This window comes from Rhinatrema bivittatum, chromosome 18 (genome assembly GCF_901001135.1).
Source record: "Rhinatrema bivittatum chromosome 18, aRhiBiv1.1, whole genome shotgun sequence".
Lineage (NCBI taxonomy): Eukaryota > Metazoa > Chordata > Amphibia > Gymnophiona > Rhinatrematidae > Rhinatrema > Rhinatrema bivittatum.
In genome coordinates, this window is record NC_042632.1 from 6,261,803 (window position 1) to 6,276,550 (window position 14,748).

General features: G+C 47.2%; 1 protein-coding gene across 6 annotated transcripts in view; it reads left to right on the forward strand.

Annotated features, from left to right (window-relative positions):
• Positions 1 to 1,415: 1,415 nt before the first annotated feature.
• UBE2D2 (ubiquitin conjugating enzyme E2 D2) overlaps positions 1,416 to 14,748 on the forward strand; it is a 590,974-nt gene continuing 577,641 nt past the window's right edge. For 2 of the 6 annotated variants that reach the window (XM_029583546.1, XM_029583547.1), the window contains exons 1-2: positions 1,416 to 1,690; positions 2,062 to 2,100. In XM_029583546.1, coding sequence (XP_029439406.1) covers positions 1,667 to 1,690; positions 2,062 to 2,100 — 63 coding nt within the window. In that variant the 5' untranslated portion in view covers positions 1,416 to 1,666. The remainder of the gene's footprint in view (positions 1,691 to 2,061; positions 2,101 to 14,748) is intronic. The other 4 variants (XM_029583549.1, XM_029583548.1, XM_029583544.1 and 1 more) reach the window with 3 other exon arrangements.

The window sequence follows — 14,748 nt, forward strand, 5'->3', positions numbered from 1 at the left end:
AAAAGCCTTCTGAAAATCCAAATACACTACATCTACCAGTTCACCTATATCCACGTTTATTAACCTCTTCAAAAAAAATGAAGCAGATTTGTTAGGCAAGACTTCCCTTGGGTAAATCCATGTTGACTGTGTTCCATTAAACCATGTCTTTCTATATGCTCATGTAACCGTCTCTTTTTAGTCAGTAAGGAGGCCCAGACAACTGATCCGTAAAGATAGACTTTTATTGCCAGCAAGATGCAGCTAAGACAAAGGCTCAGTACAACTGCATGCCACGCCCCCTTAGGAGCAAACCTTTATACACTTTAAGGTTCTTATCTTTCACACATGCGTTCTGGTTTTTGCTGAACAAACAATTTACAAACTGCTGAACAAGCAATAGCTAGCGTGGTCTCTAGTAGGTGTAGCTTATGATCAGACTATTGTTTCGTCATTTAATTGACGGGTTAGACATTTGCGGTGGCGTTCGTATTAATACAATACAAATTGATTCCAAAATGGAGTTACGTTTCACTAAATGTTAGTGCGTGAATACGTCACTACGTATTAGGTTCCGTTTGCGTTGCAAATGTTAGTAAATCAAGATGGCTGTGCGTTTCACTGCAAGCATGAAGAGACGAGAGGCGTCTCAGGGGTGCAGTCTTCAGGGGTTCATGGAATCGAACTCCTTCACTCACACCCCAGAACCTCCTTTACCGTATGCATCGCCACCATCTTCCATACCCCATAATCACACACCCTACATCATACCCCACCTCCCACACATGGGGAGAGGACGCGGGAAAGGTCGTAGGCACACATCCTAAGCCCTGCACCCTGCCATGTCCTTGGATTTTCTGTAATCTGCACGTCTTGTTCATATAGCATGCTCTTTGAAGTTGGCATGCAATTCTAAATATTTTATTTATGTATTTAAGGTACAGGCATGCTCAGACAGGAAAAACCGGAGGGTAAGGGTCATAAGTTCTATACCTTTCTCCCTGCCCTTTGTTTCTTTAATACACCAAACACCCTATTAATACATATCACTCAGTATCTCCTCCTGCAGGGTTGGCAAGCGAAAAGTGAGGGGCCACAGCCCTTAGTATCTTGAAATAATTCGGCTGTAAACGCATCTACCTAAAATCTTTTGATTTAATAAATATATTGGAAATCATTCCACCCTAGCTTTGAGTTAATTTTGAGACATATAGTCTTTTTCCAACTGTTCAGATCAACCAGCAGAAGACCAAACCAACTCTTCTCGCGCTACGGAAACAAACATGTCCCGGACACGCTTTTAGCTATAAGAAGGTCATCATAGGGCGCGCCATCGAAGTTTTTTTTTCGTTTTGGAGTCGCGTGCGCGGATATTGTATTGCTCATGGCATTGGAACGGGTTCACGAGAGGTTGCGTTTGCGTGCGAACCGCGGAGGGATCTGTGCAGCGAAGTTGTGTGGCGCATGCGCACAGCGGTCCCGGCGGCTTCTCTTTCTCTGAGAACCCGGCGCAGAGAGTTGGTTTGCCGGAGGGTTACGGTGTGGGAAGTGCTACAAGGTGACGGCGAACGGATTCAGCTTTGACAGTAGGCTCTGTGTTGTAGGAATACATTGATCTGCGCGACAGTGTTTCCTCTTTAATCTTTGTTTCATACACAGAGCCCTTCCTACCTGGCTACCGCATACCATGGCGCTGAAGAGAATCCATAAGGTAAGGGGAAAGAGTCGCCTGCGGCTGATGCAGGCCGCGCGGAGAAGGGGAGAGCTGTACTGGGTAGATATACTTGCCGCTGGGTTAAGGAGAGACAGGGAGAGTGCTTGACTGGCTGCGGGCGAGTAAAGAGATTTAGAAGAGGCCGCGAGAGCAGCCTTGTGTTAGGTAGAGAGGTCACAGGCTCCGGATATGAGGCAAAGGTGAAGAGCGACATCCTCCGACTCTAAGGTTCTGGCCTAAGAAGGCGTCAAAGATCTGGGCAGCGAGTAGGAGCTGGGCCTAAAGCCGCCATTCTAAAGTGAGGTTCTGTGTTCCCGGATGGCGGTCTTGGTCTGTCCTGTCAGCAGCGTTGTGTCTTACTCCTACAGGCTGGACGATCGGGTGAAGGAAGCTGTCCCTGTTACCAGGTTTGCGTTAAATGAGACTAGAAGACTTTGTGAGTGTAAAACTGGCCCCTTTCTGTTCTGAACAGTGTTTCTACTGTACTTGGCAGAAAACCTTTAGCGCGCCTACTCTATTGGTTTAAATGCTGAAGTTTAAGGTAAGCTGCCCCTGCAATTTTTATGTACCTCTGGGAGTAGCCTTGTGTAGAATAATCTCACTAATTATCGTAGAACGAATTATGATTGTGGCGAGGGATGTCCGTGTATAAATTACCACAGACCAGCTTGATGGCCGACAGCGTAGTTTGTGGCTTCTTTTTTAATATGGCTGGGGAAAGTTGCTTACAAATTACTTCAAGGTCTACACAAAAATGCTATTGCTATTAATATTGTGTCCCCGATAGGAAACGAAAATCTTTTCAGTAAGTCATTTTTTTAAACTCTAAAACTGCTGCGCAGAGTTGTTCCTGAACCTTCTGAAAGGCAGTGTTGCCAGATTTTTAAAAGGGTTTGGAGCCCAGGTAGTCCAAAACTAGGCCAAGTAACCCATGGAAAGGGAGATCCCTAGCCCAATCTTCAAAAGACTACATAAACACTTAAGATAAATGATATTTTCAATAATCATTTTATTCTGATGTATTAAAACATACAAACTTGTAGTGTATTCATTGTATAGCAACAAGTGGATATACAAAACTGCATCAAGCAAAATTCAAAAGAAATTGAATTTTGTAATTAATAAATGTCTGTGTTCACAAAACTGTACTCCATTCCTTTGGTGCTCAACATCCTATTTTTCTTCACCAGCCCTTTTCTTTCCCCTCCTCCCCTTGTACCTAACAACAATCCCACAGTGCTGTTGTCTCTTCCTGAAAAAGTAACCTGGATTTTATTTCCAAACTCAGTTGACACCTTCATAACTCATTAGCATTCCTCCAAAAATGAAGATTAAATTGAAAGAGAACGCTGCCATTCACATCAGGTTTTAACATAGTAATGACGGCAGAAAAAGACCAAATGGTCCATCCAGTCTGCCCAACAGGTTATCCCATGTTTCTCTTAAGGGTAGTAGCTGCCGCTCTGTGCAGTTATCCCCAAACCATTTGATAACGGTAGTAATATTTGCAATCAAAACCAAACAACTGTCAAACACACAAAAAATTACTGCTAGCAACATTTTTACTGGGCAAGGAGCCTTCATGAAAATGCAGACAATGCTGCTTTTGATGTCTTTTGCTTTTTCCCTTATGTCTGTCTACGTATTAGTACCCAAGACTATAAAAGTTGGGGCCTGCATTGGTTGTTGTCTGAATCCAGTTTCCCCCCCTCCCCCACCTTCGAAACGGAGAGCAATGTTGCGTCTAAAGCATCAAGGTGTATTGGTTAAGGGTAGTAATCCCATGCCTTCTGTTGAGGGTAGTAACTGCCACTCCAGACTGTAAAAGTCGGGGCCTGCCTTTGTTGTCTGAATCCAATTCTCCCCCCCACCGTCGAAGCAGAGCACAATGTGATTGCTTCAAGAGCATCAAGGTTTATTGGTTAAAGGTAGTAATCCCTTTGCCTTCTGTTAAGAGTAGTAAGTGCTGCTGCACCTTGCAGGTAACCCTATGCATTCTTTTCTTCATTTTCATCCTTTAGGGATCCATAGTGTTTATCCATTGCCCTTTGAATACTTTGACTGTTTTGTCTTCATCACCTTCTCCAGAAGGGCATTCCAGGCATCCACCAGGGTGGATATTTCTGTGAAGAAATATTTCCTGATGATCTGAGTCATTCCACTTGATCATTTTATGACTTCTCCCCCCCCCCAGTTCTGGTTCCTTTCCAAAGGAAAAGGTTTGAAGTTCATGCATCATTAAACCTTTCAATTATCATATCTCCCTTGTACCTCTTTTCTTCTAGGGTATACATATTTAGATCCTTCAGCCTCTCCTCTTAACATATTTGGTATTTCTTTAACTCAAGAGCATATAAAGTGTTACATTTTCAAATGCTCACATGGAATTTACATGTAAAGTAACTTACACCGATACACTGGTTGAATTTCCATACATGCATATTGAGCCATCTGAGCGTACATATATATTTTCATAAAGTGTACTTTTGTCTGCATTGAAAGAGGCACTCATAGGGACATTTCAGAGATGTTTGCAAGCCTTGCAGGCATATTTGTGTTTAAAAAAAAAATGCATGTAATGGAACACAACTTAAATTGGTAGTTTATGTTGTCAGTCAACAGGATGCTGGGCTTGATGGACCCTTGGTCTGACCCAGCATGGCAATTCCTTAACATTCTAAGGCAGTGGTTCTCAACCTTTTTTCTGTCGGGACCACGCCTGACAGATGGTTCTCACATGCGTGACGCACTGACCCATGATCGTCACGGGGCTAGATGTAAAAGTACAGTTTCATCCACGGGAACCCCCCTGACCCACAATAATGGATGTAAAGCAGAATTATGACATTCCCCATACAATTCACCCTACAAAAAAGATGTTCTGGTGTCATCTCAGTAACAGCAACTCAAACTCCTTCTACTTCCAGGCTCAATAGCCCTACTTATGAAAAGACAGCAGTTTACCACCAATGCATATCCTCTTGAGAAAACACAACAAATAAGACTGATAAAACTCTTACATGCTAGTAAAATATCTCATCTCGGTAACAGACACAGAACCGACCTAACATACTCCCAGGATCTGTAGTAATGCACTTAAACTAATCCGCACACAGTTACACCTGTATTATGGAATACACTCAAACAGGAGCAACCCTATCTATGAAAAGGCAACACTATAAATATTAAATCAGGCCCTAAAAACCAATACACCTCTTATTAGGAAAACAGAACTAGCAAGCAGCTATAGATCCCCACACAGAAATAATTGTAAAACTATACTAATAAGCAGAATAAATGTTTCTAAACAGCTGTGAACAGAATAACATCCAACAATTAAAAACTCATAAAAACTATTAAAAATTCTCCAAACACCAATAAAATATTTCAAAAAAAGCAGACACATCACATAATATTAAATAATTAAAATGGCAGTCAATCGAGAAAAATAAACTTAAAAAGCCACCTTTACTTACTCTCCTCCAGCAGCTCTCCTACTCCTCTTCCATGCAGGCCGTAGCACACAGCAGAAGCAGCAGTAGAGGCTAAGCTCTATACTCATGGTCCTCTTCCTTAATGCCCATGTCTCTCACACACACACCCCATACCAGTCATGCCCCCATGACCAGTTTCTGTCTCTTACACACCAATCATCTCCCAAACAGTCTTTGACACACACACCAGTCACCTTCCTGAAAAGTTTCTCTCATGCCATACACACACACAGGCTTCCCACTCCCGTGTTCTACTTACATATACGGGCTTCTCACTCTCATAATCACTTTCTCTGTCTCACACACACTCACCAGTCTCTCACTCCCATGCTTGTTCTCTCCACATGCACAGGCTTCTCATTCCCATAATCACTTTCTTTCTCTCACACACACACACACCAGTCACCTGATCTCTCTCATGCATACACACACACAGGCTTCCCACTCCCATGTTCTTTCAGATATACAGGCTTCTCACTCCCATGCTGTGTCTCACACACACCCAGGTTGCTCACTCTCTTCACATGCACAGGCTTCTCATTCCCATAATCACTTTCTCTCTGTTACACACTCACACACGTCACCTCCCTGACTAATGTCTCACACTCTCACATACACATCAGTCATCTCCTTGAGCAGTCACTTTCATTGTCTCTCACATATACAGACATATCAGCTCTCTGACCAGTTTCTCTCACTCACACACATGCTCTCAATCACACGCAGGCTGGCTGCTTCTTTCTCTCACTCACTTCCTCTTCCCCGCCCCTCCCCGAGCACAACTGGTAGCTGCAGCAGCCTCCTCCTCCAGCCCCCACAAGCCAAGAAAGAAGAATCCCATCGGCCGTGGGAGGCTCAAGCTGCTCTCTCCTTTCCCGATTACCGTCTGCTTCAATTGCTCGGGGGCCGATGCTGCAGCCGCCGCTGCTACTTTATCACGCGGCACTGCTCTTTCTCCTTCCCGCGCACTGCGTATCACTTCCTGTTCCGGGTCACGGGGGGGGGCAGGCGCGGGAAGAAGAAAAGGCCCAGCCACAAGTGCCACAGCTTTTTTTAGCACTGCTGCCGTTCCCACTGGGCTTGAACGTGTTGATAGTCCGGCGGCAACGGCAGCAGGGAAGAAAGAGCAGCGGGAGAGACCGGGAGCACGCAACACAGCAGCCGGTGCTTGGCAACACACTAGTGTGTCGCGACACACCGGTTGAGAACCGCTGTTGAGAGCCGCTGTTCTAAGGTACGCACATACTTTTATCTGCATCACAAGCTGATATTCAAACACACTACACAGAGGTATTTCATGTTTGAAAAATCAGTTGAGATTGTGCAGGCTAAAACTGTTGAAAATTTACTGTTAAGTTACTAATAGCAGTCTTTGCTCTTGCCCTTCAGTCCTCAGCCACCAGCTTTGGTCCTTTCACTGAGCACTCACCTTCCTCCCCCATCCTTCTCTCTATCTCCCACTTTTTTACCCCACACTCCTATCCCTCTGTCTCCAATTCATCTCTCTTCCACTTTTTCCCAGCTTCTCTTTCTCTATTGTGCTCCCCCTCTTCTCCTGCCCCACTTTCTACAGATCACCAGCTTCCCCCAACTAATTTATGAACAGCCTGGAAAAGTGTACAGAAAAGCAGAAAATACTAGGGATGTGAATCGTGTCCTCGATCGTCTTAACGATCAATTTCGGCTGGGAGGGGGAGGGAATCGTATTGTTGCCGTTTGGGGGGGTAAAATATCGTGAAAAATAAAAAAAACGTAAAATCGCAAAACCGGCACATTAAAACCCCCTAAAACCCACCCCCGACCCTTTAAATTAAATCCCCCACCCTCCCGAACCCCCCCCCAAATGACTTAAATAACCTGCGGGTCCAGCGGCGGTCCGGAACGGGCTCCTGCTACTGAATCTTGTTGTCTTCAGCCGGCGCCATTTTCCAAAATGGCGCCGAAAAATGGCGGCGGCCATAGACGAACACGATTGGACGGCAGGAGGTCCTTCAGGACCCCCGCTGGACTTTTGGCAAGTCTTGTGGGGGTCAGGAGGCCCCCCCCCAAGCTGGCCAAAAGTTCCTGGAGGTCCAGCGGGGGTCAGGGAGCGATTTCCCGCCGCGAATCGTTTTCGTACGGAAAATGGCGCCGGCAGGAGATCGACTGCAGGAGGTCGTTCAGCGAGGCGCCGGAACCCTCGCTGAACGACCTCCTGCAGTCGATCTCCTGCCGGCGCCATTTTCCGTACGAAAACGATTCGCGGCGGGAAATCGCTCCCTGACCCCCGCTGGACCTCCAGGAACTTTTGGCCAGCTTGGGGGGGGCCTCCTGACCCCCACAAGACTTGCCAAAAGTCCAGCGGGGGTCCGGAAGGACCTCCTGCCGTCCAGTCGTGTTCGTCTATGGCCGCCGCCATTTTTCGGCGCCATTTTGGAAAATGGCGCCGGCTGAAGACAACAAGATTCAGTAGCAGGAGCCCGTTCCGGACCGCTGCCGTTCCGGACCGCCGCTGGACCCGCAGGTTATTTAAGTCATTGGGGGGGGGGGTTCGGGAGGGTGGGGGATTTAATTTAAAGGGTCGGGGGTGGGTTTTAGGGGGTTTTAGTGTGCCGGCTCACGATTCTAACGATTTATAACGATAAATCGTTAGAATCTCTATTGTATTGTGTTCCATAACGGTTTAAGACGATATTAAAATTATCGGACGATAATTTTAATCGTCCTAAAACGATTCACATCCCTAGAAAATACTGCTTTTCTGTATACCCTCCGACTTAATATCCTAGCGATATTAAGTTGGAGGAACCAAAAATGTGTAAAAAAAAAAGTGCCGTCCGGTTAGGAGAACGGGTGCTCAATTTTACAGGCGTCCATTTTCCTAACCGATCAACATGAGCGGGTTCGGAAAACAGACGCTCTTAAAATTGAGCATCTGTTTCCTGATCCTGCTGACAGAGCCCATCTCTCCTGGGCCAAGGAAGCGCTAGGGGCGCGTAATTGTCCCTAGCGCCTCCTTTTAGCATGACCCCTCATTTAAATATAGGATCGCACGCCCAGGAGAGGGGGCTGGAAGTGCGGCGGGAGAGAGGGCATTCAACACGGAGCGCCCATTCTCCTGGGATCTTTATTGAATTGGCCTGATAATGATTAAAATAAGAGAGGAAAAAATTAAAAATTAGTAAAGTAAAATTACAAATGACAGGAAGTAGAAGAACAAGTCTCAGGTTTTTGTAGACACATAAAATTGTGAGCTTTGAGAGAAGTCTCGACTTAACAACCATATTCCCTTTACTGGCAGATGCATCGACTCACAGATCCTATTAATCTATGTAATAAGACCTGCAGTGAAATAGGTGCCATTTTTCAGTGCATATTTTTTTAGTATGCACTGCAAAAGCAGGAGCTTCCATGGGATATGTAATAAGGGGATGGCTTACAAATGAGATAAGTGCAGAAAATCCACACAAAACAAATATCCACACAGATGCGTGCTACAATGCATGCTGAAGGTTCTATGCAATAAACTGCAAAAACACACTTTCCTAGTGTGTAGCAGATGGACTCAGCACCAATGGGTATAATGTACTCCTGATAGCAGTTGGGAGACGGAGTCTGATTTCAATCTGATGTCAGCCTACATATACCTGTGCAGGAAGCTTAGCTCTTCAGTATTTCTACGTCTCCTAAGCAGTTAGGGACACTACACACACTTGCACAGTGTGAGAAAATTCAAACCAAAGAAGAAATAAATCTCACCTCTACAAGACAAGCCCTCCCCCAGTCGAGAATTCCTGAGGTGATTTCCGAGATCCCTCAGAGGCAAGCTTCGGTCTGGTAGCTGGTTCCCAGCGTGGACTTAGCCCCCAGAGTGGCTGAGAGGCAGCGGGTGCGATACCGAGCGCGGCGGTGAAATAATTTTCCCTCTCCCCCTGCAGCCAGAGACCGCCTGGCATGAGACCGGGAAGCGCCGAGACAAGGTAAGGTAGAAAACTTTTTTAAAGTCTCCGATCTCCGAGGCTCGGATAGCTGCACAGATCGTCCTTCCGACGTCTGTTAAATCGGGTTGAGCAGCCCCGTCTGGGCTAGACCACCGATCCTTTGCGAGGGTCCACACACGAGTGTGGACCCTCGTACCGGGAGAGGTCTAGCCATCTTGCCTGCGTGGTCGTCTGCACCATTTCCCCCCCTAGATCGCCGTATTGTTCGCATAACTGAGCCATGCGCACAAAGGACTCGTGTGCGCATCTGTGCTGGGCGCACAGATAGGCCTGTGCACACAGCGACGCACGCATCCCCACTAAGTGCACAAATAGCGGCCTGTACGCACATCGTTGGCGCACCTGGAGTGCACAACTAAGTCTCCCGGCGCGCGCACCTAAGCGCACAGATGAGTTTTGAGCCACTCCAAGTGCACAAATCATGGCATTGCCGGTCAGGAAAGCCAAGGGACAAGCCCTCTGCCCAGCCTGCCACCTGAGAGCTGCGCAACCCGAAGTGGCTTCTGCCCTATGCCTGCAGTGTGAAGATACTCAGGAGGAACCGAAGCAAGGCCCCTTCCAGCCAGTAGAGGAATCCGGCCCCACCAACGATAGTACCCCGGACCTCTGTATCTCCGACCCAGTCCCTCCTCAGATGGGCTTCTTGGGGAAACTCCACTGGATTCTATATGGACCCAGGGACCTTTTCCTGGGTGGAATTCTTCAAAGGGCTACAAACCTTTGTCCAGGCACAATCGGTGCCGCCTGTGACACAGCCACAGTCTCCACCAGAAGCGCAAAACCTTCCAAGCCCTTCTCAGCCCCCCCCCCCCCCCCCGAGATGTGCCCCAGCCGGGCAAAAGCCTCCCCCTAGGGGACACACACCTCGGGGGAAGAGCCTGACTCCCTGGAGGAAGGGGAAATTCCTCCAGGGATGGAACCATACCGAACTATGATGCAGTTCTTCTCCAAAGATGAGCTGCCAGATCTCGTGTGTCTGAGCCTGATGACGCTGGCCATCCCTGGCGCAAGTTCCACAGCGGAGCCAAAGACGAACCCAGTTCTGGTCGGTCTCCATCAGGTCTCATGCTATTTTCCAATGCTGCAGGCCGTACAACAACTGATTAACCTGGAATGGGAATGCCCCTGAGGCCAGCTTCGAAGGAAGACGGGCCCTAGAAGCCCTATACCCCCTGAAACCTACGACCAAAGAGCTCCTAGGGTTCCCAAAAGTGGACGCCATGGTCTGCGCGATCTCAAAGCATACTACCATCCCAGTCGAAGGAGGAGCTGCACTCAGGGATGTTCAGGACAGACATCAGGAATCCATCCTTAAACAGTCATTTTTTTTTTTCAATTTAAATTTTTTATTGAATTTCATTTAAAAATCCATTTAAACAAAATATATAGATTGCAATATACAGATCATAATTTCCAAAATGTATACACAAAACATTTCATATCTGTAATTACTAAATCCATAATAGGGGGAGAGATAACAAATTTTCAACATATTAACAAAGATTCGATAAGAGAGAATCCCTACTTTTATTCGGCCTTATTATTTCCTTCAACATTGGTCTTATCCTGCAAAAACGTCTCCAAATGCATCGGATCATTAAAAGTAAACTTATTTCCTTGATATGTTACAAAACATGAAGATGGGTACTTTAAGAAAAAGGTAGCCCCCAAAGCTAGTAATCTAGTTTTTAAGGATAAGAAATGCTTTCTCTTCATTTGGGTAACCCTGGAAACATCATGGAACATTTGTATGGGTTGACCACAAAAGTTCAAATCCTTAAACCTAAAAAAATCTCTAAATACTTTATCTTTCTCAGATTCCAATTGTAAGGATACAAACAATGTTGATCTCTTATTAATTATGTCAATGGATTCCTCCAGAAAGGTGGAGACTCCAATTGTTGAGTCATCCACCTGCCCCTCTAACACCTCTCTATTATCTTTACTCACTTTACTGGAAAAATAAAAGATCTTAGAAATTTGTGGAATATCTTTAACCTCGTACTGCATTATTTCTCTAAGATATTTTAGGAACATTTCCTTAGGTGAGAGGAGTCTAGTCTGTGGGAAGTTGACCAATCTCAAGTTTTTATATTGTATCATATTCTCTAAATGTTCCATATTTCTATGGATAGCGAAGCTATCTTTTATATGGATAGTCTCGGTATCCTGTAATGTTTTAACCTTTGTTGTCAATTTTCCCAACTCTTGTTCCACACCTATTATTTTCTTTCCCTGATCTTCAAGTTTCAACTTATTTTCATTTACAATCATTGGTAAAGATAATTTCATTTGGTGGATGTTTGCATTTACTGACGAAATCATTTTCCATATATCTACCAACGTTACATTGTCTGGGGGAGTCGTGGGCCACTCTTCTGGCCTCAACAACTCTCCTGACAATGATAATGATAGATTATCTATAGGAGTCGAAGCTCCTAAAGCCATATTGGCGTTTCCCAAGCCTACCTCACTATCTTTTGAGGTGCTTGATTTCGCCATTTCCAAAGATATTGGTAATGATACCGTCGGTTGAGGTGGAAATACCTGACCATTGCCGGGGCTCAGAGAGGCAGAATAATGCTCCTCTGAATCATCCCCTGTTGGCGTTTCAACCCGTCTAGTGACATGGTTGTCCATGGGGCCTCTAGTTACTACTGGGGAAACAGGAAAGTTCTTCAATTTTCTCTTCCTCCCCATACACCCAACTGGGGAGCGCCCAATTTAATCAACAAATATAACACCCTCTCCCGTTTCACCAGTAGTATCCCCCAGCTTACCGAACTTATCCGGACAAAGCCGGCGCCCCTTTGGAGCGCGCGGCTTAGGAGGCGCGCCGGCGGCGAGATGCGCCGCAGGAAGCCCGTTCTTATAGGCAGTCGCTTGCCTATGACGTCAGTCCCAGATTTCTCTCAAGCCGAGTCTCCCAGCTGTTCTCAGCGATGTTATCGGGAAACGCACTCGTGTGGCAGATGGTAAGCTGGTTTGAGCCCTTCTCTCTCCTCTCCTCGGCTCTCCCCAGAATTCAAACTCTGGCGCCCGCTCTTATAGGCAGTCGCTTGCCTATGACGTCAGTCCCAGATTTCTCTCACGCCGAGTCTCCCAGCTGTTCTCAGCGATGTATCGGGAAACGCACTCGTGTGGCAGATGGTAAGCTGGTTTGAGCCCTTCTCTCTCCTCTCCTCGGCTCTCCCCAGAATTCAAACTCTGGCGCCCGCTCTTATAGGCAGTCGCTTGCCTATGACGTCAGTCCCAGATTTCTCTCACGCCGAGTCTCCCAGCTGTTCTCAGCGATGTTATCGGGAAACGCACTCGTGTGGCAGATGGTAAACTGGTTTGAGCCCTTCTCTCTCCTCTCCTCGGCTCTCCCCAGAATTCAAACTCTGGCGCCCGCTCTTATAGGCAGTCGCTTGCCAATGACGTCAGTCCCAGATTTCTCTCACGCCGAGTCTCCCAGCTGTTCTCAGCGATGTTATCGGGAAACGCACTCGTGTGGCAGATGGTAAGCTGGTTTGAGCCCTTCTCTCTCCTCTCCTCGGCTCTCCCCAGAATTCAAACTCTGGCGCCCGCTCTTATAGGCAGTCGCTTGCCTATGACGTCAGTCCCAGATTTCTCTCACGCCGAGTCTCCCAGCTGTTCTCAGCGATGTTATCGGGAAACGCACTCGTGTGGCAGATGGTAAACTGGTTTGAGCCCTTCTCTCTCCTCTCCTCGGCTCTCCCCAGAATTCAAACTCTGGCGCCCGCTCTTATAGGCAGTCGCTTGCCTATGACCGTCAGTCCCAGATTTCTCTCACGCCGAGTCTCCCAGCTGTTCTCAGCGATGTTATCGGGAAACGCACTCGTGTGGCAGATGGTAAGCTGGTTTGAGCCCTTCTCTCTCCTCTCCTCGGCTCTCCCCAGAATTCAAACTCTGGCGCCTGCTCTTATAGTCAGTCGCTTGCCTATGACGTCAGTCCCAGATTTCTCTCATGCCGAGTCTCCCAGCTGTTCTCAGCGATGTTATCGGGAAACGCACTCGTGTGGCAGATGGTAAGCTGGTTTGAGCCCTTCTCTCTCTTCTCCTCGGCTCTCCCCCTAAACAGTCATTTGATGTCACAGCACTGACCTTGCAAATCGCCTCCTGTTGCGCTGTGGTGACACGTGCCTGCTTGCTCCTCTCCAGGGATGCAACCACTTCCACCAAAACATTAGAACCGGCGATATCTTTCCTCATGGATGCGACCTCAGCCACGGGCGTCTCATCCATAGTGGCAGCCAGAAGGCAAACTATGGCTCTGAAATTGGTCAGCCGACACGATCTCCAAGACGAAACTCACGAGAATGCCTTTTAAAGGATCCCTCTTGTTCGGAAGCGAACTGGAGAATTTAGCCAACAAATGTGTTGAATCCCCAGTCCCTCGGTTACCGGAGGACAGGAACAAAAGAACTCAGCGCTCCTCTCCCCGAAGAACCAAGGGCAGAGGAGCCCAGTGTTTTTAGACTGTATAAAAACCATACCAAGCACCTCGCCCCGCAGGCAGGGCCCAGTCCTTTCGGAACAGGCACAACAAGAGGGGAGCCGGCTCAGGTACAGGCCCTGGCGGCAACCCACAATGAGAATCAATAGACCCATCCACAGGAAGAAGCCATAGGGGACAGACTTACCCTCTTCTACCAAAGATGGGTTGAGATAACGTCGGACAAGTGGGTCCTTATCATTTGAGAGGGATACTATCTAGACTTCCACAGCATCCCTCCAGACAAATGTGTGAGATCACCGTGCCACTCCCTCTCCAAGAGGTCAGCAGTGGAAACCACACTGACAAAACTACTCAACCTAAAGGCGATAACCTCAGCGCCCACGCACCAACAAAATACTGGTCACTATTCCATCTATTTTATAGTCCCCAAGAAGGACGGAACGTTCTGGCCCATCCTAGACCTCAAGACCGTCAATCGCTACCTGAAGGTACTGCACTTCCACATGGAAACCCTACGCTCAGTCATAAGGGCAGTACAATCGGGAGAATTCCTGACTTAACTGGATCTATCTGAAGCCTATCTGCACATCGCGGTCCACCACGACCATTAGCACTTCCTACGCTTTGCGATACTGGACCATCATTACCAGTTCCGGGCGCAACCCTTTGGACTAGCTACTGCTCCTCGGACATTCACCAAAATCATGGTGATAGTGGCGGCAACATTGAGGAAAGAAGGAATTCTCGTACATCCGTATCTGGATGATTGGCTGATCAGGGCAAAATCTCCAGAGGAAAGTTACCAGGAACCACCAGAGTCAAGAATCTACTGCAGAATCTAGGGTTGGTCGTCAACACAGCCAAAAGCTGCCTTACAGCCCTCCCAATCGCTAGAGTACTTGGGAGTCCATTTCGACACCAAACAAGATAAGGTCGTTCTTCTTCCTACAAGGAGAAGGAAACTGATGGACCAGTTGCGAAAACTGTGGAACTATGCTCGCTCCAAGGACTACCTCCAAGTCCTCGGTTTCATGACATCAACCCTAGAAGTCGTCCCATGGGCAAAGGACCACATGCACCCATTACAATGTTTCCCACTGTCACGATGGAATCCGATGT